Source organism: Siphateles boraxobius, unplaced genomic scaffold (assembly GCF_051911475.1).
Source record: "Siphateles boraxobius isolate OS27281-9 unplaced genomic scaffold, OSU_SipBor_1 77, whole genome shotgun sequence".
Lineage (NCBI taxonomy): Eukaryota > Metazoa > Chordata > Actinopteri > Cypriniformes > Leuciscidae > Siphateles > Siphateles boraxobius.
The window spans coordinates 12,265,115-12,291,291 of NW_027509205.1; the positions used below are offsets into that span (position 1 = coordinate 12,265,115).

A 26,177-nucleotide genomic window follows, 5' to 3' on the forward strand; every position below is an offset into this window, starting at 1 on the left:
TTTTCCTGACATTTAAGCAGGATTTAGTTATCCCACATAGTTTTATAACAAGTGAGAAAGTTCTATCTGAAAAGTCAGTGTCAAACAGCTGAAAATGTATTTACATCAGGTGGATAAAATAATTTATCAGGAGATTAAGTCAAGCTCTTTTTATATTCCACTTTAGACACAGGACTGACAAAAATTTACTAGGGCTGGGTATCGTAAAAAAAAAAATTGATACCGATACCTCTACTTCGATACCGGTTCCTGAACGATACTTTTTTCGATACCAATTTGAAATCCATTTTAACATTACATCACCTCAAAAAACTTTCAGTTTGTTGACTTTTTTTACACTAATATTTTGAGTCTGTAAAAAAGCACCAATGCTGAAATTTTCTATGTATCCTAATCATTTAACAACATGTATTCTAATGAGCTCGTTGTTTCTGCCTTAACTTAATGCATTGTTTAACAATGAAACTGAATGAAAATTTTATTGAAATTTACTTGCGCACAGTCACTTCTGATAACAGATCACTCTAAATTGTAATTTAGACATGCATTTTCTGTAAAGCAGCTTTGAAACGATATGTATTGTGAAATACTCTTAATTTATTCTGTGCGCTGTTAAATAAGTGCTTCATCAGATTTGTCATGTTGGAGGGGTTGTGCCAAATTTCGACTCCCTGCCAAACTATTACCCCCCTCGTTGAAGTCAGTATCTGAATGCTTAATCCTACCCCCTCCCCCACAACTAATCCTAAACCTACCAATACTAGGAAGGTAATCATTTGGTGGGGGTCAGAATTCGGCACAACACCGGTCTTGGCAGCAATCATCTTGTCGCAAATATTGCATCGCGCGCTGCTGGCACTGAGTCTAGTGAAACGTAGCTACACTTTTGATCTTTTCCACAAATGTGGGTTGGGACGCTTACACACTACAGCCTCACGTGCGACCCACGTCTCTGTGGGCAACCGCGTAAACTAGTGTTTTTCCGCCACAGCCAATCATGCTGCATGCTTATTGGCTCCCTGACGTTGACAAGATTAACCCCTTAGGTATTGAAAGACAAGACCTGTTTCGATACTCGATAGTATTGAGGCAATTCGGTCGGTACCTAAAAAGTATCGAACTCGATACCCAGCCCTAAAATTTATTTATACCAGATGGATAAAATAATTGATCAGGACATTAAGTCCAACTCATTTATATTTAACTTTACATCCAGGACTGACTACTGGCTGATCGCTGTCATATCTCCTAAGAGCTGTAATATAATGAAATGATCATGATAAATACACATCTAAATGCGATTGCTATATAAAGCATATGCTGTAATGTTTGTATAGATGAAAACATTTAGGTCAGAGCAACAGTCACTGAATTTCAAACTTGTTCGCTTTATTTCAGTCATTGGTTGAAATCTTGATATTCAGCACAGTTCAAGGTAATAGCAAAATTAGTAAACCATCATAAAATCTTAAAGCACTGAAGATCATATGTTGCACAAAAAATGCATAAAAATGTATACTTTTTCTTAGCTCCTCTTGTGGTAGTTAAGAGTAGCTGGCAGCACCGTACATTAATGTTAGCATAACATTCTTTATTGGAGCAGGGAATTGGCATGTCTTGATAGTCATTCAAATAGAAGATTTTCGAGAAGTGACTTATACTTTCATTGCTGTGCTACACTGAAAGGTGAAGCGTCTCATTTCTGCTGCACTATACAGATTTTAAAAAATATATATTATGACGGTTTCCAAACACTCTCCCTATCGGTCACTGGACAGCAAAACAGATAGCCCCACCCCCAAACTGACAACATTGGTTGTGCCAATGTCACAGTGTCTGGATACTCAAACAGCAGTGAGCCCTACACTTTTCAGAACACAAATTACACATTTCTCCTTTAAACTAGAGTTTTGCTTCTTTAGTTAACCAGTTGCATGATTTGAGAAACCAGTTGTGTTTTATACAATATGCATTACTTACTATACCAAAACCAAGGGGTTTCAATAGAAATAAGGCAGTAATTCTGGCAACAAAAGCATTCAAGTCCTTCATTCTTATGAAGCAATGCTGAAGCATGGACTTCTGAGCTAGTTGGCTAACTCTTTGCTCTGGCCAGAGGAGATGACACAAAGAGGATTTCAGAACATGTGCTTTGGTTATACGCAGCTGGTAATGGGATGCACTTGGGTGCTGAGGCACACCAGTGCATAATTATATCAAGGCTTAAGAACGGAAATCACAGTGGCTTAAGTGCAAGGGTGTACAACTACATTAACCCTATGTGAAAGTAATTACTATTTAGTTAGAAAGAAAAAAAATCAGTGGTAAATTTAATAAAAGTGAGAAGTGTTCAGTGACATTACATATATAAGCTGTAAAATTAAGCAAGAAAATTGAACAAAAAGCAATGCATTATACGCCTGTCCAGCTAATTTTATTTGGCTTTTGATGGTTTCCCGTCGCTAAAAACATGCTTCTAGTTTCAAAACGAGCCTCGGAAACCATGGAAACAGTCCTGTTAGAGGTCTTTTCCATGGCATGTCTCTGGTGCTTTCTGTGGTCTCGCTTACCACACAGCAGACACCCGAAAATAAATGTGATTCTAATCATGTTGAGATTGAGGAGAATGGCTGGGTGTTCAAGAGCACTGACTCTATCCCGTGGGAACAGACTGTCCCCCCCTATTGAGGATTAGAGTGCAGCAGACAGTTAGAGGAACAATAGATGCAAAGCACGCTCTTACACAAAAACATTACCTCTGTAGATATGAATGTTTAGTGCAGACGGGTTTGTACTCAAAATAAGGCAGAACCAAATTTTATAAAATCAGAGTGGCAGTTGTTCTTTTTTCAAATGTACGGGGCAGAGTCTATATCTTTCACAATAAGAGTGATAGGAATTCAGTAAAAATTATTCAGTTTTCTTCATATATTGCTATTAAAGTACTTACTTTCAGGTGCCAAGTACAAGGAGATAAATGCAATCTGTTAATTATGGATCAGTGAGTTAATAAGGCACTTAACTTTAAAAGCACTCCTTCATAATATTTTACTCATGCATAAGGCAGCTAGAGAAAGGCCTTTGCTGCCACCTTTCGTATTTAAACTATTTAATGGGGAATATCAACCAAGGGACCCGAAACTTCATGAAATAAAACAACTTGCATAATATGCAACAGTAAAAACATCATCTCCGACATGTGTTTATAAGCATTCAAGAGGATTAAAATGTTGGCTATTAACCTTCCAGCATTTACTGAACATGTTACCTATGCACCTTCAATGCACAAATATGACTGAATTGTAAATTGAAAAACTCAAAATTCAAGTAATGGTTCAAGGTTCTCATTGGACAGTATGAAATGTTGCAGTATAGTGGTTGTGTGTTCGTTGCTAAGATCTATTCAGACTGTCACCAGCAGCAAAACAGAGGTAAACTGAGGCAAATCAGTGTTAAGTACTTCTCAAAAACATGATGGCATCTCCAAAATATACTAAAGTTTAAAAAAGTTAATACTACAGCCAAGAACTAAAGGGTGAATCTCCTAAAACTCATCGTTTCAAATACTTTAAAAAAACAAGCTTTGTTCATCTGTTTTTTCCCCCCAATAATCAAGGCTCAAGAACATTGTTCTGAGATCTTTGTGTGACTTGGACACTTTTAACCAGCACTCTTATTGCTAAACTTTTAACATATATGCATAGTTAACATAGATGGGGGATCAAATTGTTGATGCAAGGTGTTCATGTGGTTTTCTCCAGGGAGATCATTGCAATTTGGATCCACAAATGACAATAACATTACATTCTTTAAAACAAGTGCCATAAAACAGTTTAGGGACAAGCTGTCCAATGCTTTGATGAGTCTGTGATGTGTGATTTGTAGTGTCAACTAGTTCTGTACATGAACCTATGCCCTGCTTCCAACGTCACACTGTGGTTTCTCGACTGCCCTTCAAATTGGGGGCAGACATTTGCCTACGCATACGGGGTGGGGTGCAAAAATTGTTGTGGTGGCTCGGCTGCTGATTGGGTGGGTACTGCTGGTAGTTGTAGCTGGCATCAGTATTGTAATGACAGAACTGTGGACGCTGATGTTGAGGATAATGATGCTGGTTTTGGTTGTAGCGTGGCTGGTAAAAGGCCAGTTGGGGGTGAGGCGGCTTCCTGTTACCAGAATTGAGGGCCTCTGTAGAGTCCGAGGCTCGCTGGCTGCTGTTGAAGGAGTTACTACGGCCTCGTTCATAGAGTTTGTGGCTTTGATTATGTCTTTGACTCAGGCCCTGCTCTAGATCTTTGCTTCTACGTTGACCCATGGGACTAGGAAGAGTAGGATACGTCTGGATTGTTGGTCCCACTTGTTCTCTGTGCTCTGCGACCTCCTCGGAGTAGTCTTCTTCCTGGACCACTTCTTTGGGTACTTTCATCTCAATCACCTGTTCATCTGTTATAATGATATGAGTGCCAGGGGTCCAGGAGTTGCGATGCTTGGGGTTACTTTTGAAGGGGAAACGCAGCTTGCGGTCTTCGGGTGGGATGAAGCGGTGGGGTCCATTTTGCCGTCGGAGCTGCTTGGAAATCTCCTGTTGCTGGAGGTTCTTGAGGCGTACCTGCTCTTGTCGCATCCACCTCATACGCCCACGTCGGAATGAAGAATCATCATCGGTCATCCTAGCCACCTGCTCATCTGACTGTTCACAGTTGGGCCTCTCCTCAGCAACTTTACCCTCGCTGGAACTGCGGGCCCTCATGGGTCCACTGCGAGTGGTTTTCTCCGGTGACTCATTGGAAATCAGCGGGATCACTTGCTCCATCTTCAACATCTTATTCCGGAGAGCTTGAATCTCTTCATCCTTCATGTTGTTCTGCTTTTTTACCTCTTGCAAAATGTCTTCGAGTTTGTCAATGTGCACCTTTAGGTCATCCATGTCAGTCACGCCTCGTCCATTGGTTATGACATCTTCAATTCGTTCATCCCCAACCCCTACAGTGTCCCAAACATCTCGAGCTACTGCTCTCCAAGAATCTCGTTCGTTCGGGTCTTTCTTGTTGTAGGTGGCACAAAGCTCCTTCATTTTTACTATGGCTAGAGCCTCAATCTCTTGACGGGTGTGACGGAAATCATTCAGTGCCACCTCGTAGCAAATTTCTTTGACTGCCTGGATCTTCAGGTCAGAGATGGTCACCCATTTGGAGTCCTTTGTCAGACGACGACGCTGAGGGATCTGGTACATTTTGATAGGCTCTCGTCTTTTACCGCTGCTGGGTAAGCCACACTTTTTGACTATGGTTTGGAGCTTGCTGGGAGGAAGTTTCTCCCGTAGAGAAGTGATGAGTCTCCAGCTCTCCTCGCATGACCTCTTATCAGAGTCATCACCACTATCAGAGTCTCCATCCTTAAGAGAACAAAACAGGAAACAAACCAAAGAGTGCGAAAAAACAAAATGGGAAAATTAAAATGGGGTATCGAAAATAAAAGGAATGTTTTTTGTAAAGAATGGACAGTGTTGTGATATGCAAAAGGGGAACAGCTAAATGGATGCAGAGAAATTTACAACTTAATTCATTAAGCGGAGAAAAATTATCAACCTACTTGACGATTTCTAACTAACACAATCATTAAACTGCAAGACAAAGCACCATTTAGTAGACTGCAAGTTGACTACAGATATAAATATTTTAGATGGCATTGTGTACTTGCAGATGCATTTGACTCAAGCTTTCCAAGAATGGTGTGCCACTGTTATTTTTTAGATGTACAGTGTGTGGATACAAATTCAAGTCACAGTTATTCCCAAGTTGCATATCACTATATAAAAATCAAATGCAAGACATGACTGTCGTGATTATGAGAAAAATGTCAACAAAAAGGAATAGATGTTGTGTGCTCTGCTTTTTTTTGTTGTTGCGCTGGTTTCTTTCTTTTTGTCAAGTTAAAATTTATGTAATCCTCTTCAATTAGAGCTCTTGATAGTTGCACCCCAAACATGCTTCAGTGGCATGCAGCAAAGCCAGATGAGTTTTGGTTCATTCCCTCATATGAAGTCCTTGATAGAAAATATTTGGTTTTAGAGTTTTTCTAGCTCTAGCGGTTGGTTAGACTATTGCGTGTTTATTACAGGTCAGTACAGAGAAGGAAAAAGAGAAAGGACAGGCTCGGAGGAGGTTAAAAGCATAGATTTCATCCACTACAGTTAAGAGGTTAGTTGAGAGAAAATGCAGTTTCTCATTTTCCAGGTCAAGTAAAACAAAGACAATACAAAAATCAAAGTCAAATAACAGAGGAGGCAGCTGGCGACCATGTAATCGTGATTGTGTAATCAGTGCAGTGTGGGATATCCGTGTCATTCTGTATACAAGATTATATGGATGAGACCATCAGAGCATTGGAGAGCTTGTCATCATTAAGACCCCCAAAATGGATAGCTGTGTTATGACATGCCCTCTGTGTCTGGCCAGACACAGACGTGTAGAACTCAAGGCTACAGATGTAATGAGAAACCACATTGTCACTAGCCTTCATCAACTACAGCAGAAATCTTGGGTTATGGCAACAATGCATTGGAAACATCAGCAATTGCATTGAGAAAACCAACAAACTCAGACAAAACTAATTCTATTTTGGTAAATCAAATGCTGACTCAAGCTTGAACAGCTTAAAAACACTGCCCAGCAAACAAATACTAAATGAGGTACTAGGTACCCTGTAAATTAATCTGTTAAACATGCTACAAAAAAAACATGCAAAAGCAGCATTTAGAATAAACCAAAGAAAGGGACTTTTTTTTTTTTACACCAATTTAGCTTAAAGACCCCATGAAAAGCCTAGTTTGATGTCAATTCTATGATGGCAAGGACTTTAGAAAAATCATTTATTTTCTCATTGATTTCATGGGGTCTTTAACTGGTGCATGGCAAACCAATGCCTTGTATAAAAATGGAATTCATATAAATTAAACTAATCAAATACTAAATACTAATCAAAAGCCAAATTGGTATTCTTCTCATGATGCCGTTTTGCAAAGTTACATCTCAAATCTATGAGAGAGAAGTGAATTTTTGAATAAGAAATTCTTGCTGTATCAAACTGAATATTTAAATCAGTCCATATCAGCAATGGGCCATCTGCTATCTCAATCCAGACAGAGTGGATTCAGTTACCATGCAAAGAGGTTCAGCCATGCACTGGGAAAAGTGTTTCTCTCTCACACACATACACACAAAAGTCTCAAGTTGTCAGAGCTAAGAGTGCAGAATTAGTGCTGTTTGGACTTCAGCAGAGCAAGTAAGTAGGGGCCCGTTTTACTCAGTTCATCAATAGCACATCTCTCCCCACAGTCTAAAGAAAGTTCCTGACAAAATTTGGAAGGAAAATAAAGGTCTAATTGGAATTAAAATAAGGGTCCTCTGATAAACAACAGAAGAAACAAGAATAATCAAAGAGATTCAGCCTTACCAGTCTCTGTTGCTCAAGTAGCTGGTCCGCTTCCTCCTTCTCTTTTTTGTACAGGATCTCCATTTCTGTAAGCCTGATATAATACAGTGCAAGACCACTGCATCAAAAAGCTGCTCTTTCTTACGCTCAGTGCATTTCCTTTCCGCAACATAATCCTAAAAATCCTTCTTACATTAATCCAATTCATATGTGCTCACATTCCATGCCAAGAGCTTAAACTTTACAAAATGTAGATTTTGTCTTCTGTAGCTGCTGGGTGGCCCTCGGCTTTGGTTGGCTAGTTCCAACCCAAAACCATGCATAAGCTGGAATCCACAATTCCCTCAAAGGAATTTTGCAGGCTTGAATGCTAGTTCAATCGACAGCAAATTATTTCAACTCATCTTTAATTTAATATACTATATATATATATATATATATATATATATATATATATATATATATATATATATATTATTACATAAAGGCGCTAACAATGGAAGTACAAGGGCAAGACAGTAAACATTCAAAATGTGTTTCCATACATGTGTTAACTAGAAACTAGAGAGAATGTTTAGTATTTGCTATTACTCACTAGCTTTTTGTCTGTGTATTTTCATTGTAACTGCCTGAAGGGTTGTGTCAAAATTATTTCATATAATCAATATAATTCTTGTATTAAACTTGGAGTTGTCTTTAATAATTATTATTGCTTACGTACCTCTTCTCCATTTCTTGCTTCATGTCGATACCCTGTTTCTCCAGCAGTTCTCTTTGGGCAAAGGTCCAGTCCACAGGCTCTACAGGGGTCTCCGCTGTCGGGGTCTTCTCACGCTCAGCACGGGCCTGCTCGGGGTGGTTAAACCGGAAAACGTGGTTCTTTCCCATGATAATGCGGTTACCTGAGGAATGAGCAAGTATGTACATACTGAAACAATATAATGGACCATAAACATTTTGTGCATGTATTATCTACCTTTTTCAACTTGAATGTGCAAGGCTTTCAGTGTTAGCCACTTCTAGTAATTTAAGCTCCATAAAAACAGTCCGTTCTACTGCTTGATGTTGCAAATTGATATTTGCAATCAGATTATTTTAAATGTAGTATCGTAATCATAAACACACTAGTTTCAGCGTTTTCACTGCATTTTGTTATTATTCTAGTCATTTACTTATAGTGGCAAATAAACTCGCACATTCACAAATAATTAATAAAAAAAAATTCACATTAGTTTTCATATGACTAGAAACAATCAGATTAAACCAGAGCTTAAGAACTGTACTGTGCAGACAACTGTGGCTCACCTGAGCGCAGCTGAACTGCAGAATTCACACGTTTTCCGTTCACATATGTTTCAGATCCCTCACATGGCTCCAAAGTGACAATCACTGTAGGAACAGAAGACAATTCACTACCTCCAGCAGCAATTTCAGATTTTCATTGAGTAAAAGCGTAATAAACAAAGTACTCAGATATACAGGAGAGGAAATAATCTTTGACAAAAGTTAATTTGCACTGAGCTGATCATGTCCGATGTGAAAGTGTTTTACTGTTGGCATGTGAATTGAACACAGATAAATGGATATAAAGATGTAAGTGAACACTTACCATTTCCGTTGGCATTCCTCTCACTGCGGAAGATACAGTGCTCCTCCTTGATGTGCGCTCCGCTCAGAACGATATCCTGTCTTCTTTCTGCGTCTGCCTGGCCCACCCTGTCAAAACAAAGACATTCATTTTAATTACCACAGGGATACTCCAACATTACATTAAAGCATTGTAACAAGGTGCGATGCAACAAGTTTTTAGCGACAAGCAAATAACATGACTGCTGCACGATGTGACACATTTCTAGTCAATTCAAACATTGTACAGGATTTTGAAACAATGAGATTCCCTCTCAAAAAATTATTCTATATATATTTAAAATATTGTTTGTCACTGAGTAGCCTGCCCCCTGTGATATATATAGTATAACAGTGCTACATATAAATATATATATATATATATATATATATATATATATATATATATAAATATGTGCTGTCAATCGATAAAAAATAAAAAAAGATTAATCATACATTTGTTCTGTGATTAATTGCGATTAAAAACACTTACATTTTTATATATTTTATAACGTAATAATTTCACAGTTAATATCCAAATGACAGTAGAAACAACATAAAAACAGTATATTTTAAATAATTAATTATTGGCATATTTTTATGAATGAAGGCCAGTATCAGTGATACTAATACAGCTACTGAAGTCTCAATGAAATAGATTTTTCCCCCAATTTTAAACATTATTTGTAGCCATTCAACATTACAGTGATAATATTATCATTTATTAGGCTTAAAAAAAACTTTTAATTTAAGTGAACTTAAAACAATCCTCACATAAACCAATAATAAATGTAAAATGTACCCGGGTAATCTACAGAATTTGAATAAAGTTATCAATCAGTCTCCACTGCATAAATTATAAATGAAATATAGATTAATCAGTGAGTGATTTTCTTTGTTACCTTTGTTCTTTGATTAACATTAATGACAGACAGCATTAGTGGCTTCTGTCACTTTCAGATCTGTCGCTGTTGCACATGACGCGAATCTCACACGCGTCCTATTTTCTCACAACTCTTATTTAACTAATTTAAGACTACTCTAATGAGGATACTCAACACAATGGGCATTGACATAATTTGTTGTGAGTGTTATTGTTCCTTCAAGCGTGAAAGAGAACTTGATTCTGTCATGGTCTGTGCGCACGAAACTGGCGCGTGTCTTTCTATATCCAAAGGATGACGAAAAAAATGGATGCTGAGCTAATTGCATTAAATATTTTTAATGCGGTGATCTGAAAAAAAATTATCGCATGCATTAACGCGTTAACGTTGACAGCACTAATATATATATACTGTGTGTGTGTACATGTGTGTTTATACAACTGGAGAAGTACAAAAACTCATGAGAAAATCCTAACACCAAAGCAGTAAACAACATTGTGTCCTTTGTAGGACCCTTGACTGGTTGGATATGAGGCAATCATAAGATGCCTCAGTGCAACATCCAGACAGCGAAGAAACTTCTGACAGTTATGGAAGTGATTTCATACCTTGTTATTCCATCTTTGATATAATAGAGCAGACATTCTGACATCAAAGGATCCTCATTCAGGTTCACCAGGTGAGGGGTCTGTAGGGAAACGGGGTCAATGAGAATGGCAGACAGGTAAAACAGACAGGAGTAATGAGATTAAATGCCATCTCAATAATTATAATGAATCAGAAAGTCATACAATTTGGCTTCTTCAAAGGCTGATAATATACTACATTAGCCTCTATGAACTAAATAACTAAAAACTCCTGCACAACATTTATCTACTGCTATACAACCAACCTTTTTGGGTGAAAACACCCCATTAAAGTCAGTATAGAGTTCACATGGCCTTTCAACGAAAAGCTATTGAATAGCCAAAATGACAGAGAGATGTCATAGAGGGAGAAAAGGAGAGAAATTGAATGAAAACATGAATAAGTAGACAAATAAAAAATGACAGAGCCATTGTTCTAGAGGCATGCTAATTGTGTTGATGTGTTTCAGGGAGGAACACTAAAAAGACAACGAGATTGTGGTAAACGGTGCTTTCTGGAAGTACTTTTTGCAAGTGAAAACATCCGGTCTAACCTTAAATCAATAACAGCTCTGAAGTATTTGAATACTAAATTTGAAAAAACCAAAAACGTTTTGTCCCATTTATGAAAAGAACTGATTTGATTAGACTCATGAGAGTCATTCGTTCTTGAAAACACTACAGCATGCAATGCAATGCATGCAAAACACTATTTCCTACGCTCACTAAAATTAAGTATGATGTGGGAAAATATAAACTATTCAGTAATTATGGCTTGCTACATGAACTCAGTAGTCTACAGTAGGGATTTTACAGATATAAAATGGGGGGGGGGGGGGGGGCGTTAACGTAAAAAAACTTAAAATTCTACAAACCTGATTAGAAGAATAAACACTAAAGTCTTCAATAGACAGTGACGTTGGTCTATCAGGACCAAACTAATAGGATTCCATTGCAAGAGGCAAGCAAAACAAAAGATAAAAGAAAAAAAAGAATGGAAGGAGAATGATGGATGATGAAATACAAAGAAAGAAAGGCCCAGACATGAGACGGAGCTGACTGGTGCAGACAGTAATGGTGATTAATGATAAGGAGTTCATGTGTTGTACCTTTTTAGGAGAGAAGACTCCCAGGGTTCCCCCATCCTCCCGTATGGCCACTCCCATCTCTGCCAGCAACGCCTCTCTGAGGGGAGGGAAGGAAAACATCATAGACATAACAAATCAACACATTTTTATAACCTTTTTAGTTAGCAACAAAGACATATAGAACATGTATCTTTAATACTTGAATGCACATGTTAGTGTTGAGGTCAGAGTGCGATTTTGACAGCTACTTGAGTCTGGTACAGACTCGCACCAGCTGAGCATGCGGACACATAGCAAACACTCCTCACGGGCATAAAGGGTATGGGCACAGGGACAATAGGAAGGGAGCCAGATGGCACCCAAGCCCCCACTGACCTCTCCATACGGATGGCCTCAGTCTTCCTCAGCTTCTCCTCCCAGGTCTCATTCAGCTCAGCTATGATCTTCTCAGACTCCTACAGGACCGCAGACAAAGAGGGTCAGCATATATTTTAAAGGATCATTTGGAAGTTTATGCTGGGAGGTATAAGACAGGGTCTGAAATGGCTAAATATTGCTGGCATGAAAATATTGTTAAAAAGTTTAGAATCTTTTTAATGTTTACCCTATCACCAAGGCTACATTTATTATCAAAAATTGTGAAATATTAGTACACTTAAATAATAGTTTTATGTATTTTAAAAATCGATTTATTTCTGTGATTTCAAAGCTGTATTTTCACCAGTCATTACTCCAGTCTTCTTTCAGAAATAATTTTAATACTAAACTAATTTGGTGTTCAAGAAACATTTGTTTTTATTGTATTTAAATATTTCATAATACTTTATTAATCATAGTTAAAATTAATCTCAACATATACTAAAACATTATTAAAATCTAAAGTTGTATATATGAACATTAGGTAATGCACTGTGAACTAACATGAACATTAGTATTAACTAACATTAACAAAAGTTAATAAATGCTGCACAAATATATTGATCATTGTTAATTTATGTTAGTCAATGCATTAACTAATATTAACAAATGAGACCTTGTAAAGTGTTACCGTTTTTTTCTTCTTCTATGTGTATAATTTTTATCATCTATAATTATTTAATATATAATCTATAATTAGCACCAGGTCACCATTTCCACACATTTGCCATTATGACCTGTGCTTAATAATAAGAAGCTTAAAGATTATTCTGCTATTCACCGCCGTGAGCACATCTTGCTGTGTGTTAAATCAGACATAAGATGTGGGAAGGCCATAAATTTCAGGGTCCTATGGCTAAAAGGGAAAATCTAGGCAAAAAGCCTGTGTACAAAGGGTCAAGAGCAGTAAACACAGTTAAATGCGGGAAGCCCAACTACACACATTTTTATTCTATCGTGTCTGTCCCTTATTGTCCTTGGCTGGAAGGAAGACAAGAACCATCTGGCCTGAGGTACAGGAAACTCCCCTCGATCCTTCCTAAAGGGTTAACACCCCTGCCATCTGTTCAGAATGTAACACTGTGACTTCTTCAAACCTGTGATCTGATGCTTCTAAGAAACCCAGATCACTACAGAGGACTAGGAAAACTGGATTATCATTATATTAGATCTGTATATACACTACAGATCAGAAATTTGGAATAATTACTTTCTTCTTTTCTTTTTTTTGAAAAGGCTGCAATTACTTGATCAGAAATGAAGTAATACAGTAATATTGTGAAACATATTGGGGGGAAAAAGTGAATACATTTTGAAATGTATTCCTGTGATGACAAAGCTACATTTTCAGCAGTCATTGTCTCATAAATCATTTTAAGAAGTTATTCTAATATTTCACAACATTATTGTTTTCACTGTATTTTTATCAAAGAAAAGCAGCCTTGATGAGCACAAGGACTTTGGAAATGGGTTGTATGCAGGGCAAATCACAGACATCATGAAGCGATGAGCTCCAAACTGACTTCTATCTGATTATGTTAATGATTGAGAGCAAGGATGCTTTTATTATAGATCAATATTTTTGGCTAATAAAAAAGAACAGGTCTATTTCTGTCTGATTTCCTGACGAACTGCGTCGGAGGTTGACGTCACTAGTGCGAGCTACTTGCCGTAACCATGGAAACTATTGCCTGTAAGCTGTAGCCACGTATGTATGGAAGTAAAATAATTACAAATGTTTTTGAAACAAAAAAAGCTTGTTGAATTGCACTACCTGAAAAAATATGCATTGCATTAACCCTGCTTGCATTTTAATGGAATGTATTTTTAGGGATTACATTTTTAAATTCAACATGGTTGTATATTTAAGCTGTGAATATTTCAATTAAAACATTTCACACCCGTTTTCATTTAAAAAAAATGCAAAATCCATATTCACCTTTCATATTCACTTCCAAAATATTAATTCTGTTTAAAAAAAATACACCCTATAATATTCGACAGGAAATTTTCGGTCCATTTTATTTCGCTTCACAAATTCGCTTCAACAAATTCAGTGGTTCAAATTCGACAGAAAATTCAACATTCGTCATCCGTGAACTCAGGAATATCAGTGGATTGCCGATTGATAATCTCCATAGCTGTTAGTCGACCTCACCAGCAGGGGGTGCAAGCGGCTGTTGATGAAGAAAACTATTAGATCAAGGATGAGAGACGAATTCATTCATAAAAACGGATTTACAGAAATGGAGCAAGCGGTAAGTATTTGTGATGATTATCAGGGCAAGTATAGCTATGGAAAAGCCGATAAAGACACAAAAGCTGTGTTTACATTTAAGTCTTCACATTTAGTTTTGCACATTTATAAGCAGCTTTCTCTACCGTGAACAAGATTGTAATGTTTTTCCCTGATGCTGATGTATAGATAAAACGTTAAATCTTAGGTAGTAGACATTTTTCTCTCGGTTGTTTAGTTTTCTTAACTCTATATCGGTGAGGCTGTGCTGCAAAACTGGCTGGGGATTCCCTCAATAACATTACATCATTCTCCAGGATTTCCCTGCGGTCAGGACACTTAACGCCTTATGGACTAATACAGTGATCTAAAAGACCAAACTCGCACATTACCTACAGTAGGCTATAATAGATATAGGAACAGGCAAGCGGACTCAGAATATGAAGGTAACGCGAAAAGCTTCACGCTAAGCGATTCCCAGTGAAATACTGGCATAAAGTTGGCTTGCTTAATGACATAATTGAGGGAATCCCTAGCTAGTTCTGCCATGATAAAGTTAAGAAAACTAAACAGCTGAGAGAAATATATGTCTACTACCTCAGATTTAACATTGTATCTGTACATCAGCATCGGGGAATAACATTACCAGCTAATCTTGTTCACGGTAGAGAAAGCTGCTTACATGTGCAAAACTAAATGTAAACAGCTTTTGTGTCTTTATCAGCTTTTCCATATATATACTGGCCATGATAATCATCACAAATACCTCTAGCTCCATTTCTGTAAATCCGTTTTTATGGATGAATGACTCTCTCACCCGTTGCTCTAGTCGTCATCAACAGCCGCTTGCACCCCCTGCTGGTGAGGTCGACTAACAGCTACGGAGATTATCAATCGGCAATCCACTGATATTCCTGCCGTTCCCGGATAACAAATGTTGAATTTTCTGTCGAATTTGAACCACTGAATTTGTTGAAGTGAATTTGTAAAGCAAAATAAAATGGACCGAATTCCCTGTCGAATATTACAGGTTGTATTTTTAAACAGAATGATTATTTTGGAGGTGAATAAGGATTATTGAATTTTTAAAAATGAAAACGTGTGTGAAAGGTTTTGAATTTAAATATTTACAGCTTAAATATACAACAATGTTGAATTTCAGCCCATAAAAATGCAAGCCCTAAAAATACAATGCATAAAAATGCAAGCAGGGTTAATGCAATGCATATTTTTTCAAGTAGTGCAATTCAACAAGCTTTTTTGTTTCAAAACATTTGTCATTATTTTACTTCCATACATATACTTTCCCTCTCTTTTCCTCCCTTACTATCTTGCACATTCAAAGAGTCTCAGTGAATGGTTTCAAACCATGACAAGACAATCTTTTCACTCCCTCAAATAATATAATATAATATAAATGAGTGATAATAATATAACAAAGTAGTTTTGTTTTACATATAATCTTAATATACATCATCTTTTTTATATATATTTAATATTTATATTAATATTGAACTTTTTAAATAAAAATTTAAAAGGGGAAATATTATGCAAAATTCACTTTTACATGATGTTTGAACATAAATGTGTGTCGGCAGTGTTTTCACAACCACCCTGTAATGATAAAAATCTACCCACTTTTTTTTTTTTTTTTTTAAATCATCATTATAAATCATCATTAGTGTCTTAGAACAAGCGAATTCTGTTTTGCAAAATCTGGGCAGTGACGTCACTTTGTACAGGCCCCGCCCACGACTGCTGATGGACTATTAGCATAGTTTCCGCCCTGAGTGAGTTGTACACTGTCCGCCATTTTCTCCAGGCCGGAGCAGCTGTAGCGACAAGAATGTCTCATAAGCAGCTCAGGTGTTTTGTTGTTGGATGTAAGAGGGAACATAAGTCTTCAAGTACTCCCGACATCAGAGCCGCTAAAGACGCAGTGGATTAGTTTTTTATTTTTTAAGGGAATTCGCCCCCTTATACCTAAATTCATTTGTCTGTGCGAATCATTTTACACCAGACTGCTTTGTGAACAAGGGTCAATACAAAGAACATATAAGGCTGAACACCGCTACTGACAGTTTCGAGAAGATTGTCCTGTTTTGTCCAATCGTAAGATTGTCCTGTTTTGTCCAATCGTAAGATTGTCCTGTTTTGTTTTTGCCGGTATGCAACTGAAACAACCCACATGTCATCGCTGTTTACAGACAGCTGGCATGTCAGATATCATTCATTAAGACACAATCTGTCAGAATGAAAGCAGAACAACCTCTCAGGTTACCATGGTGATCCAGAGAAGAGTATACATATGTATGAGAACATGCAAATCATTATTAGTAGAGCATTTTGAATATAAAAGATCACCAGGTGCCTGAAGCACCCCCATTACCCTATTATACATTGTTACCTAATTAGTTTTGATTCATTTAAGAGGAAACCTCTTTGACACCAGGAAATGGTTATTAATTTAAGCCCTTGACCCTTCTTTTGTTTGGAAAATGCTTGTCTGTGTACCTTCAGCCTCTCGATGGCCTCTTCTCCGCCCGGCGTGGACATGATGCGCTCCTGGATGCTTGAAACGGACTGCAACCCTGCCTGGCTGCACAGAGAGCCTGAGGACGGAGAGGCTGTCAGGCAGCCCATAGGTGCTGTGGAGAAATGGCCAGGCCGTTGGTTCTCTGAGGCAAGCAAGTATCTATGCTTATTGTTGTGTATATCTTTCAGGTCTGAGCCACAGAGGAGAGACAGACGACGCAAAGAGGAAGAAGCAGATGTGGTGGAGACAGAAATGTAAGAGAGAGTACAAGAGACAGACAGACAAAGAAAGGAAGAAAAAAGGACAAAGAGCAGGAAAGAGCAATGTGAGACACACAGTTCACATCAAAGGATCACAACAAACGCCAGTCAGATGCACAGTTTTCACCTCAGGTTGTTCAATAGAAAGTTAACACATTTATACAATACTTTAAAAATCCAATTCATAATCAGTCTTCCTGTCCAGCAATAACGTCCTTAAAACAAGATATTAAAACCTGTTTTAGAGAAAGTATCTTGAATTTAACTGTATTTTGTCTTTTTTTCCCACTTGTTTTAAGCGCAAACTTCACTAAATTTAGCTTAAAAATCATTCATCATTCATGATTTCCTTTTATATAATTTTATTATATTTTATTTGAAAAGCATCAGGCTGATTTTCAATTCAAGATACATTCTTGGGAAATAAGTCTTAATTTTATACACAATTTTTCTAAGGTAAATTTGTTCCGTTTTAAGAATATTAATTTTGACTACAGTATATAATAATTGTACATTTTTAAGTAGAAACTAAAAATCACAAATTTCAGTATATACTATTTTAATATGAGGATATTAATATATTGTACAATTTTGCAATATATATATGCATAATATTAAAAAGAACAACGTGTGACCTTAGAACAGTGCAGCCGATCTTACAAGCACATTTAATGTGATAAATCTCTCTCTCTATTTTTAAATTTGACTTGATTTTGACCTGGGTGAAAACTGACACTTCTCAGATAGAGAGAAGAGTTATGGGGTGGGGTAGGGGGGTTGCATACAAACCAGGAGGGGGGGGCTTGGGGTGGTAGAAGAGTTTTATCATAACATGCAGCTATACAAGCTATACAATGTGTTTTCTTAAAGTCATGATGCTGTCAATGTTTGGCAGCCACAAAGCTCTTCAAAACATAATTTTGGTACATCTACTGTGACTGGGAGGGGAGTCTGCATTTTAAAAAAATCTCTCCCAGGGAGCTTTACCGCAGTTCAGTCGAGCTTTCTGCTGTATATTCACGCTATTGGATTTTTCCCCACTTCATTTATCTGAAAAGACTCTCCTGAAGCAACTAGGCCAACATGGCGGAGTAGCAGCACTGCATTACATTACCGTTCATGCGTTCAGATGATGCGATTGAGGCCGCTAGCACACAGACCACGGCAAGCATTTCAGTCAAGTTAAAATGTTCACTTTCCCAGCACCATATGGTTGTAGAGGCAGAAAGCACAGTGTGCGTTCATCTCTCTGTGTATATATCAAGAACTCCCAGACAGATAGAAAAGCAAATAGCCACCTGAGCTCTGATTTGATTCTGCAGCTTTTTAAAAGGTATGCAGGGCTTGCATTAGAGGATACAGAGAACAGGGATGGGAGAGGGCACAGACGCACTTGAACTAAAGCGATACGGAAGTACTGAGGCTACATAATGCTATGGTATTCTTACACTACCACTGCAACAGCTATTCTGCAAATGTAAAATGATCAAACATGCACCTTTTCTCTGATAGATCATTGCTTCAGTTTGTAAACTCAGTAGTGTTCTAACATCGTCAATATCGTGACCTGCAATGAACAGTTAAAGCACAATAAAACCTCACTAGGGAAAAAAGAATAGACAAAAAAGGGCACAATTCCAATAAAAACCAATGATCAGTTTAAAGGATTGACATTAAAGTGATACTTCACCTAAAACTACATTTAGCATCTTCTCATTTATTCACCCATATCATTCTAAACCGTATGATTTTCAGCTTTAACGTTAAGCAGAATGTCATACAATGTCTTTAAGTCCAAAAAATTAATTCATCATTCACTTAGTCTTCCTTTAATCGAGAATAACCATTAATCTGTTTTTACACACAAAGCTATTGACTTTAAAGCTGTATTTTGTCTTATTTCATTGGCAAATTTGTCCTAAACTTCGATAAATTAAACCGGTGGAAAACCCAATGGAACAAAACAAAATACATTTTATTCCAACATTCATCATTCATTAATTACTTGTTGATTATGGAAATATAAAGAGTTGAGAAGCAGTTTCATGTTGATTTTCAATTCAAGATATATACCCTGAAAGCATCCGAATATTATATACAATTTTACTTCTTAGTTAAATTTGTCTATTAATTTTGACAATATATACTCTATATAATATTTCATTATGTGGATATTCATATTATATACAATTTCGCTTAAGTAAATTTAAATGCAAAAAAAACTACTGGTCTGTTTCTCACACAAAGTTGTGTGGTTGTATGGCTCATATGGACTACTTTTTTATGATTCGTTATGCTGCCTTTTATACTTATTTATGCTAATTATAATAACATATCACCTTTTCTTTTATGGAAACGAAATCTAGGACATTCTTGCGTTTCACAACAGAAAATAGATTTAATGATAACAAAATTTTCATTTTGGGAAGAACTCTCTCTTTAAGTGCTTCCAGATGCAGTCTATCAGATCTATCGTGCTGTGGGTGGGGTTTGGGCTTATTTGGAGGAAAGCCTGCCATTAAGACTGCATCATGCCAGACAGTCTATCAAATTAGGCTAAGAGCAAACATAAAGCCTGCTAGCGGCACGCTAACCCATCCAATCCATCCCATATTTATCTAGTTTGTCTGGGATTCCTTGTGGTAAACTGAGGCATGCAAAGCCGATAGGTTTGTATTCCAGAAGCGATGAATACGCTATTAGTAGTGAGACGGGAGAGCGAAAGGATGTGGCCCCGTCACGCGTATATACACACATTTGATTCCACTTCCAAGGCAATCATCCCCCATTGGCTCGACTGAAGGGAAGGAGGAAGAACAGGAGAAGGTTGAGAAGTCAGAGTTGAGAGGACTAGTAGAGGAATGACTGACGGAGGCAGTTAGATTAGACTAGACAAAATATTGTGAAGACAAACATGAGAGGGAAACACTTGACGTTACATAATTGACATGTTATGTGTGGTTAAACTGGACATGTTGTCTTGGAAAACATTATTGTCTGTTTCTAACATCATATGTCCATACTAATGCTAATCTCCATCGGATGTTGATGAATGGTTAAATGAAGACATAGAGGAACAACATAAAGACAATGCAAGCTTGTCAAGACTGCGGCATTAGATCAGAGCTAAAGAATTCGCCACTTGTGAGCACAGCTGATTTATATTTCTGCGTCGTTGTCCGCGTTGACGCGCATTTACACATGCAGACGGAGCACGTGAAACCCGAGGGTGGGGTTCTAGCAGACCAATCACAGCGCTTGCGTCCGTGTAGAATTGACGTAGCAACGACGTGACTTCAACGCAGAAGTATAAATTGGGCTTAAGTGACCTCCCATTTGTCTGGCAATTGGGCATGTATGTCAGTGGCCATTGGGGTGCGCTGTGCCTCGACTTACTGTCCAGGATGTCCCCGAGGCCCTGAGCACGGAGCAGGTCCTTCAGCCGTGTCACCTCGTCCTTAAGCTCCCGCACCAGTTTGGCGTTGGGGTCTTCGTTGATGACGGCGTTGCACTTGATTTGCTTGGCTCTGTCCGCATATCTTTGAATGAGCAAACAATGACAATGATCCAAACAGCCATTGATATCACAAGAGTGTTTTTATCTAGAGCAAGAAAGCCCTCTTATCATAATCAGGATCTAAGGGTGGAAGTCACATTGTTTGATGGTAAGTAGGAGTGAATTCTTACCGGAGTGTGCTGAGAGTTTCATCATAGTTGATGTCAGCAGGGCTCAGGGCGGCCACCATAGCAGTCCTTGAGTTCCCTCCTGGTTAATGAGCACAATTATGCAAACAATTAGAAACATTAAGTAATGCAATTTTGACTTGAGTATTGAGCTAAGATGGGCTATCAAGTTCCACAGACTATTAAAAAAAAGCACATAAGAAAATATGTGATTGTAAATAGTAAGCGTTTTCTTTTTCTGTTAAATTGTCAATTAGTTAGATTTCAAAATGGTTAAAACATTGCATTACATTTGACCTTGGAGAGAATCTCAATAGAGTGGGTTAAAATCTCTGCAATAATTTTAATACAACATAACAGCAAAACACCTCGAGTTGAAAGGGTTTTATTTGATAGCTATTGGTTGGCAACTTGGCATCTTATGAGAAAACTTTAGTTAAATCAGTATTTTATTATTTTTGTTTCAATATTTTCGTTTTAAATAATGAAACTCTTTTTTTGTTTTAAATAATATACTTGTTTTAATAATATACTTACATTTTTTCTGTGAATTTTAAATCCCAATCATATTACATGAACAGAGAATTGTTGGATTATTTTGAAATATAGTCAGTTCTATTTTTAATGACTGGTTCATAATATCCATGCATCATAGTAGATATGCTCATTTATAACCATCATGGTTAATCATAAGGGGCTTTCGCACAAGGTAGTTATAGGAACTAGCCACCAGGCGAGTCCCCCTAGAACTAAATGTTCCCCTAGGACCATTGTCCTGGTTGCATTGCAAAGCCGGTTGGAAGTGGTGTAAGCTTTCGCTTGCGTCCTGCCACTCTGCTTATTGTGCGGGACTTTAATTTTAACAGCACTGAGAACGACTTGGCTAGAGCCTAAACACACAGCGCTCCTATTCTCCGTCTTCATTAGTTTACGATCTGTTTATCAGTCCCATCTTTGTTGATGCCCAATGTCGGTTGCTGAGAAGAAATACATGATCATGTTTCGCTTGGTCCCTTCAAAGTCACGTTGGATTTCCTCCTTATTGTAAAGGCTGAGAAGTGCCAAGACTTCAGCATCTGGCCATCTATCATTGTTTTTCAAGTTAGTGGAGTAAATATACAGGTTATTAACCTGTTTACATGGCTTTTTAAAAATGCCTGTTACCAGTGTTACGTATGCGTTCGGCCAATCAATGTACACTTACGTCACTGGTAGTTCCTATAGTGTGGGTTAGACCCTAGTCTTAAGTAGAAGCTAATTTAGTCCCCACAAAAGGCCTTCCTAGAACTAAATTGTTCCCAGTTCCTGTGGTGCGAACATGGCAAAAAGTAGGTACTTCTTCCATTAGTTATAGGAAATATGAAAAGGTTCCTCTGGTGCGAAAGCCCCTATACATACCTAAATTCTCTCTAAGCAGCCATGTCAACACTGAGTCTCGGTAAGGAATGAAGTCTGTCTTCTTTTTCTTCTTGCTCTGTTTCAAAACAGCCAGTAAAATATGTTGGAATGTAGCACATACATACAGTTACTGCTATAATAATAAAGAGGTTTAGGGAATTACTTGATGTATTAGACATCAAGACAGGACACTATTAAGACAAAAGGTTACATGGATAAAGGTGGATAGGTTTAGATAGAAATGGTTCAGTGGTAAGTGACCACAGGGAAAGATTACCTTGCTGGTACAGTTATCCTGAGAAGGGAAGCATTGCCAGGAGAGAGACACACAGCAAACAGAGTTACAGTACTGAATACAGGCAGGCAAACAGGCAGAGAGAGATACAAGAATTATGAATACTACTCACCACCTCAGCCAGGGCCGAAATAACCTTTCCTAGTGTAGTTAGAGATTTATTGATGTTTGCTCCCTCCTAAGAAAGCACAAACAGGTATTTTAATAATAATAAACTATGATTAAATCAAATTTAATACATTGCCCTTAAAACAAACAAGACCTTAAATGCACTGTGACCTTAGCCTTTGTTGAATAAAAACATAAAAATAGCTGATGCATAAGTGTTTTGTGTTCAGTAACACATGTTACATTCCTGGAATATTTGAGGTGAGCAGAGTCGTTTTTCAAAAGGCTGTAAAATTAGTCTGTACCTTCAGTCTGGTTCCTTTGGCCCCCGTTGAGTCAGCACGCTCACTTCCTGCCAGATCCACCAAGCTGATTTTGCTGACCTGAAACAAGACAAAACAGATACTTTCAGACTGATCAACACTCACTAAAATAAAACACAAAGGCAATTTCTTCAGTCTGGCATACTATGTATGTGGGAGTAAATTTTTTCATGCTTTCCAAATATTTTTGTCTATTAGGAATAGAAGTTTATACATATTTCTGATAAAGCGACGTCCAAATGAATCAATCTGATGATTCAAATCAAACTGATTCAGAAAGCATTTGTAAATCATGTGTTCCTTTTATCATTGGTAAACAGTTCAATCATCCAATCGTTTTCGGGTACTGTAGTAAAAACATTGGTTTCAACGATTACAAAATTTTATACTAATTTTGCTAAAGAATGCTTGGGTTATCTTTTTGTTGTGCTTGAGTTGGGGCCAACGGTGCCTCTGCCAAACTGGATGAGTAATATTAGAGCGAGGGCTGGGGTGAGACCTGTGTAGTGAATCTAATGTAGTAGCTCTGTACAATAGCTATTGTGTCCGTGGACCCCATAGAGCTGTCTTTGTGTCTGCAGCAATTACACAATGAGCCCCACAAACAGGACGAGTGGGACGGGTCTCTTTCTCTCAGTTTTCCTTTCTGCTTGGTTCAGGATTTGCTGACTTTGTATTGCAGGACTATTCTGAGCTCTGTGAAATGTCATAATGGCTGTGAATGGGTGTAAAGTATCCAACCTTTTCTGTGGACAGGTCTGTCTCGCCGTCATACTTCCTCTGGGTGAAAACGATAGTGAAGACGGCGTGAGACCGGCTGCTCGTCTCGTTCATGTTTGTGGCGGCAACAGTTCTGAGGACACAGGGTCAAAATTAGTGCCACATACTAAATATGCATAATAAATAGAAGTATAAAATATATATTAGAGTGAAACAAATAGTAAAACTACATCAGAAATGTGTATTAATGGATATTAAATAATGTTATGGTGTTTTCCCAATCAATTTATTAGTAACTGACTTTTCCCAGGTGAATTTTAGCATTTATGGTGCCATGGTCTATCGAATCGTACATTTCTTTACCTTATTATCATATTAAAACTAGAGTAAACCCTGAACCCAAAGTAATTTTGTGGGGAAAAATTTTAATTAAATTAATAAAAGTAAAGTTCGATTCTTTATTTTTCTTTTGAATAAGTTCAAAAAAAAAAAAAAAAAAACTATCCCAGAATGTACAAGTGAACTGTATGTTAAATCCTATGTTTTAATAAAAAGACATTTGAGATAATAAATGTCAAGTATAAAAAATAATAAAGAATAATATTTTTTTTAATTGGATCCCTAAAATTGTATTATTATTATTATTATTTAGTAATGTATTATTCAATTTTTTTTACAAAAATACAATAATAAAGTTGAACCCTGATATCAAAGAAAACAAACAAAATTTGCACTTCCAAAAATACAATAAAAATCATTATAAAGTTAAAAGGCTATCTTCCATTGTCCCTCCCACATTAAAAGTACAATTGAAATATAGTACATTCATTTTCTGCCATGATGTTTTAAGCTTGACGTCGACTATTCGCTGATCATGGCCTATAAAGGGCGCAACAGGATAAGAAATCTTTGAAGTGCACTTTACGCTCCGTTTCCAACAGTTAAAATGTCAAATAAATGCATACTGTGACAGCGCTCCACAAGATATGTTTATACCATCTGGATGCTCAAAATTGATCTGGTGAATGCACGTTTTAAACATCCGTTGTAAAATAATGCGCTGCTACATTGTAATGCATACAGAGATTAGCTCGCACATCCTGCACAGATTCTGTGCGCACAGAATCATTCAGTAACACAGAAATGTATTGTCAGCACTGTTCTTTGATTGATCAATAAAATAACTTAGAATATGAAAAGCTCTAACTTCTAGCATACATTTCTTAGTAACTAAAACCCACAGCTTCACTATTAGTAGAGAAACGCTGCCAGGTAGAATTAATTCCCATGCAATCTCTCTCTCAATAATGAATTCATATGTGATCTTTACTGTGTAACTTTATCTGTATCTGATTTAGAACGAGCAGAAATCTGAGAAATAACAACACAAACACAAAAGAACTGATAAAAAGCTTTTTATGTAGGAGCAATAGCCTTGTGGGCAGCGCTGTGTCATATGCCACAGCTGTGCACAAGGCAACCTGCATCTGTTCATCATTGACATCATCAGCGATTAATCGACATCATCTCAACTTTAAATCACATAAATGTTAATATTAGAAAATCTGAAGTCGTTCAACCCCTAATCTGCATTCTATTATAGGCAAGGCTTTGTCTCTTTGTCTTTGGCCTGAAGAAGGTGGAAGTTCCCTACTTCGGAAGTTCATTTACAGCTCTGTATGCTTATCACCAGAGTGTAAGAGCATAATCCTGGAAAGTGCTAGTAAGTGCAGGAATTAGACATCAGCACATCTAATGTGCCGAATATAGTACAGGGTGGGATGCTCTCATGGGAAACAGGCTTTACATGACACATTATTCACAAAAAAACCTTGGTAATCAGCATGGGAGGATTATAAACGTGTTACTCCTTCCCAAGAGACACATTTACACATGACTGTCAGTCAGAGTATCACTGGAGGAAACATTACAACAACTGTTTTCCCATTTCCCCCTTGACAAAAAGTCCAACCTCTAGCCTTCAAAATCAGAATCCAAAATGAAAAAGTCCAACCCCTATCCTTCAAAATCAGAATCCAAAATGAAAAAGTCCAACCCCTATCCTTCAAAATCAGCATCCAAAATGAAAAATAACCGTATAAGTACCTGATTTGAAATGTTCTACATTGTCTACACAAAATAGCGATTTATATGAGTTAACAACATATAGGATTTTTCTCTCACCTAGCTTTGTTACCAGCATCCATGAGGTCAGCTATGTCTGTGTAAGAGGTGACGGCAAGTTTCGAGAGGTCTTCCACATAAGGCCCAAGTAGAGGATGTTCCCTCACACGTAGATTCCCTTTGTTCTTAGGGTTTAACAGGTCCCTCACTCGCTCACAGTATATCTCCATATAAGCCACCTACAATAAGCATATAACAATTAGATAGAAAATACAACAAGAGATAAAAGAATATATATATATTTCTGTATTAATCTACTCGGTAAGTTTTTTGGATTTTTTTCAAGGCAATGTGTGGAATTTTGCAAAGTCAAAAGATACTCTATCGTACAAAAGTTTAAAGTCAGTAATATTTTTTT

The 26,177-nt window shown here is 37.4% G+C and overlaps 1 protein-coding gene across 26 annotated transcripts in view; it reads right to left on the reverse strand.

Annotated features, from left to right (window-relative positions):
- Nucleotides 1-26,177, reverse strand: part of kif1b (kinesin family member 1B) — a 77,893-nt gene that overhangs the window by 24,000 nt on the left and 27,716 nt on the right. For 6 of the 26 annotated variants that reach the window (XM_077219160.1, XM_077219154.1, XM_077219153.1 and 3 more), the window contains exons 6-25: nucleotides 25,820-25,998; nucleotides 23,657-23,768; nucleotides 22,898-22,975; nucleotides 22,597-22,662; nucleotides 22,467-22,484; nucleotides 22,190-22,265; nucleotides 20,795-20,873; nucleotides 20,504-20,646; nucleotides 19,863-19,904; nucleotides 18,606-18,674; nucleotides 16,826-17,037; nucleotides 12,034-12,113; nucleotides 11,680-11,755; nucleotides 11,446-11,508; nucleotides 10,837-10,899; nucleotides 10,553-10,632; nucleotides 9,044-9,150; nucleotides 8,740-8,823; nucleotides 8,156-8,336; nucleotides 7,456-7,528 (exon numbers count right to left, since the gene is read on the reverse strand). In XM_077219160.1, coding sequence (XP_077075275.1) covers nucleotides 7,456-7,528; nucleotides 8,156-8,336; nucleotides 8,740-8,823; nucleotides 9,044-9,150; nucleotides 10,553-10,632; nucleotides 10,837-10,899; nucleotides 11,446-11,508; nucleotides 11,680-11,755; nucleotides 12,034-12,113; nucleotides 16,826-17,037; nucleotides 18,606-18,674; nucleotides 19,863-19,904; nucleotides 20,504-20,646; nucleotides 20,795-20,873; nucleotides 22,190-22,265; nucleotides 22,467-22,484; nucleotides 22,597-22,662; nucleotides 22,898-22,975; nucleotides 23,657-23,768; nucleotides 25,820-25,998 — 1,881 coding nt within the window. Of the gene's footprint in view, nucleotides 1-1,368; nucleotides 5,396-7,455; nucleotides 7,529-8,155; nucleotides 8,337-8,739; nucleotides 8,824-9,043; nucleotides 9,151-10,552; nucleotides 10,633-10,836; nucleotides 10,900-11,445; nucleotides 11,509-11,679; nucleotides 11,756-12,033; nucleotides 12,114-16,825; nucleotides 17,038-18,605; nucleotides 18,675-19,862; nucleotides 19,905-20,503; nucleotides 20,647-20,794; nucleotides 20,874-22,189; nucleotides 22,266-22,466; nucleotides 22,485-22,596; nucleotides 22,663-22,897; nucleotides 22,976-23,656; nucleotides 23,769-25,819; nucleotides 25,999-26,177 lie in introns of those variants that run through there. The other 20 variants (XM_077219163.1, XM_077219158.1, XM_077219157.1 and 17 more) reach the window with 13 other exon arrangements.